The sequence below is a fragment of the Rhizomucor pusillus genome (assembly GCF_041956525.1).
Source record: "Rhizomucor pusillus strain CBS 183.67 unplaced genomic scaffold VTP01scaffold_4, whole genome shotgun sequence".
Lineage (NCBI taxonomy): Eukaryota > Fungi > Mucoromycota > Mucoromycetes > Mucorales > Lichtheimiaceae > Rhizomucor > Rhizomucor pusillus.
The window spans coordinates 1843369-1846450 of record NW_027192146.1 but is presented as its reverse complement, the minus strand read 5'-3'; the positions used below and the strand labels follow the sequence as shown (position 1 = coordinate 1846450).

The 3082-nt window shown below is 38.9% G+C and overlaps 1 protein-coding gene and 1 non-coding gene across 2 annotated transcripts; one reads left to right on the top strand and one right to left on the bottom strand.

Moving 5' to 3' along the window:
- Positions 1-21: 21 nt before the first annotated feature.
- VTP01DRAFT_8079 (uncharacterized protein) lies at positions 22-145 on the bottom strand (the record flags this gene model as incomplete). The annotated part of the gene is made up of 1 exon (XM_069387161.1): positions 22-145. A coding segment is annotated over one exon (124 nt), but the record flags the coding sequence as incomplete, so codon positions are not given.
- Positions 146-1201: 1056 nt separating this feature from the next.
- VTP01DRAFT_t27 lies at positions 1202-1285 on the top strand. Its single transcript has one exon. It is a non-coding gene; the product is annotated as a tRNA-Tyr (tRNA).
- The last annotated feature ends 1797 nt before the right edge of the window (positions 1286-3082 follow it).

The window sequence follows — 3082 nt, the reverse complement described above, 5'->3', positions numbered from 1 at the left end:
GCAAGCTCTTTGGTCCTAGACGACCTCCGTGGAAACGGTCACGTTTGTCCAAGTATGCACGCAAATTTGCGGCTCTTGTTTGCTTCATGGTAACGTCTTCCTCCTCGTCGAACAGCAAGTTTTCTTTCTTGTTATCGATGGACATGGTTTCTTGTCTATATCGGTAGTGCAAAATGTGAATAGTAGCAATCGGGAGCCCCTGGCGACCTCGCCAAAAATGTCACGTATGGTCTTGAAATTATGTCATTTGCTTGTCTACTACTGTTTGCTCTGCTAACGTGTAACGTTTATGTCACGATTGCACTAATTCGCGTTACACGGCACAAAAGTTTTCTGTTTTTCCTTGAGTAAAACGTAGCCAAGTCGAGGTACACTACTTCTTTTTCTTTGTTTCCCGGTTCCTCTAGGTCCAAAGAGCTCTCGTTTATTGTTTTAGCGTCGTGGCTTAAGACAGATTCTGATCTATCGCCGCCTAAAACGGCAAGCCACGTTCGCGCACGGAGACGTAAAATAAAAGAGAGAAAGTATAGAAATATGATAAACCGATGCGGGTCCTATTTACCCAAACAAGCGCAAGCTCTTTAATCCTAGACGACCTCTTATGTAGAATCATACAAGCCACCAAGGGTGTTGGCAATGCAAGTGGGAAATGATTTGGGAGGAAAAATGCGTAAGGTTAGCGAGATTGGAATTAAGGTTAGCAGCGATTACTAGCACAGACACTAGCATGCTTGCTATCCATCCTCCCCCGGCATAATCCTCAGCCAATCAAATTCGAGCAAAAGGTGTAGCTTTGCTCAAATTTGAAACAGCCCGTTCTAAGCACATGTCGGATTCGTCCTTTCCTAGATGTCTAGTCCTTCGATATTTCCTCGAACCGGGTTCAATCTAGCAGTTATACCGGGAGAAATCCGAATAAAATAGGCAGAGGATGTTCTCGATTGAAGAGCTTGTTCTTTATTCTATTCAACTGGTTGTACATATACTTTTCTAATGGGATGGTCTTGGAAGTAGCTAGAATATGCTCAATCTATCTTTACACTTGGGTCTTCAAGCTTGTTCCCGCATGTTCTCGGAGTTTCTTTGAACTTCCTGATTTGGATTGTTCAACTCCGCAGTCTTGGTTCCCTTTTTTGGTCGACCGGGATTTCTAGACGTGAAGCGCCTATGTTTGAGAGTCGCCTCGACATGCACAAGCGTACCGGCCTTAGCTCAGTTGGTAGAGCGGGAGACTGTAGTGTCACCTGTCATCTCTAGGTCACCTGTTCGAATCAGGTAGGCCGGACATCTTTTTGGTCGTTTGTCGTAACGCAAAACAAGAAGCGTTACGAGCCCACACAGAGAAAAGACCGCGAAGATATGAGGTAGTTAAGTATCCTTTATTCTTCTGTTTCAGTGGGATATTTATATGATTTCTACTGCTCGGTTTTATGATAATAAAGGGAATAGATAAAATATAAAAAATACTGCGAGCGGAGGATAATCATATTGAAAAAGGGAAGTGTCAAAGGAACGGCGTAGCGGCCAAAAGGGAATGAGAAGTCTGTGCATGACAACCAATGCCAAGGCAAGTTTATTTTCCAGGCACAGCACCTTGGTTTGTCCTCTGAGGATCGGCCATGTTTATATGATTTTAGGTGTATTTGGTGGATAAGATGTAATCATGTTAAACCCTTACTATTTAAAAGATGTATATGTTACGATATAATAAGGTAGCTATCATGAAAATGCGCACCTATCATTAATATTTGGTCCCATCACGTAACCATAGACCTATCATGAGATGACTTTGCCGTTTCCTGCTCGAGCTTGGTACACTAGAATGATATTAATCTTTTTATCCATGATGGATTTGGTGGACAAACCTCTATCATTGTGTACAAGGCCGATCCTCTTCACGATCCGTACCTATTGAAGTATCAATTCAAAGCCAATTGTGTCTTCTCAGGGCTTTCGTATTCTGTCTAACACAGAGCAGACTATCTGTTAGTCTTTCATACAATTTCTCTAAATTTCTTCCCACTGCAATAGATGGATCATATTCAACAACATCACGCAGAGACTATTCCACAGTATAAAAGATGTACCAAAGCTCTTTTGGTTTTAACTCTCCTATAGCATCTTTATGTAAGTTGAATCCCCAACTTATAGCTTGTTTATCTGATTTTATCATATAGCTGTATATATTTTCCTTAGTTCTCTTTTTAATAGTATCAATTTTAGTATGTATATTTCCATAGCAAGCATATTCTTCTGGTAAATTCAAATAATGGGGACTATTTATATCTTTGTTTGCTGTCCATTCTATGTATACAAAATAATTTTTGTAGTATTCTAATACTAATTCTCTGCTTACATCAGTTTTAGAAATAGTCAGGAACATTTTTCCAGCAGTCCAGCGTTTCTTACTAACATTACAATCTTTACAAGGACAATCAGATTTTTCACATTTAAGTATTATACCTTTCTCCTTTTTAACTATATTTTTCTTCAAACTTTCTCTATATCATAGAACTTCTGCTTGATATCGTCCTTAACTTTTACATTCTAATTGCTTGATTCTATAGATCTATCAAATATTCTGCCAAGTTCCGATAAGTTTTTTAAAATATAATCACCAATATCTTTGTTATCGTCTATCTTTACAACTTTTATCATATGATTATCTACATTAATAAGTTCACCATTTCAGTTTTCTTAGCGTTTGCTCTAAACCATTTCATTTTAGAGGGAAAAATTCAATTTTATGCCATGTTTTACGCATGTGGAATTTTTTGTGTAACCATTATCACCAGCGTGTCAACAAAGCAGGAGAGGATTCCACTATACTGAAAATTTGGGGAACGACGCGATGAAACGTGATCAAAGGGGCCCAACTTTTCAAATATTTTTTTCCATATTTAAATAAAAGTTGAATTTTATATTTACATAAAATGGATATTGAAAGCTAGAACAGGGGATTGATAGGAGGTCATCTAGAACCACATACACGAGGATCCTCTCGTTTAAGTCCCCGCCCCGCAAGGCTACGCGGGTATTTGAGAACATGGGCTAATTGCTCGATTGGTCTTGATACAATAAT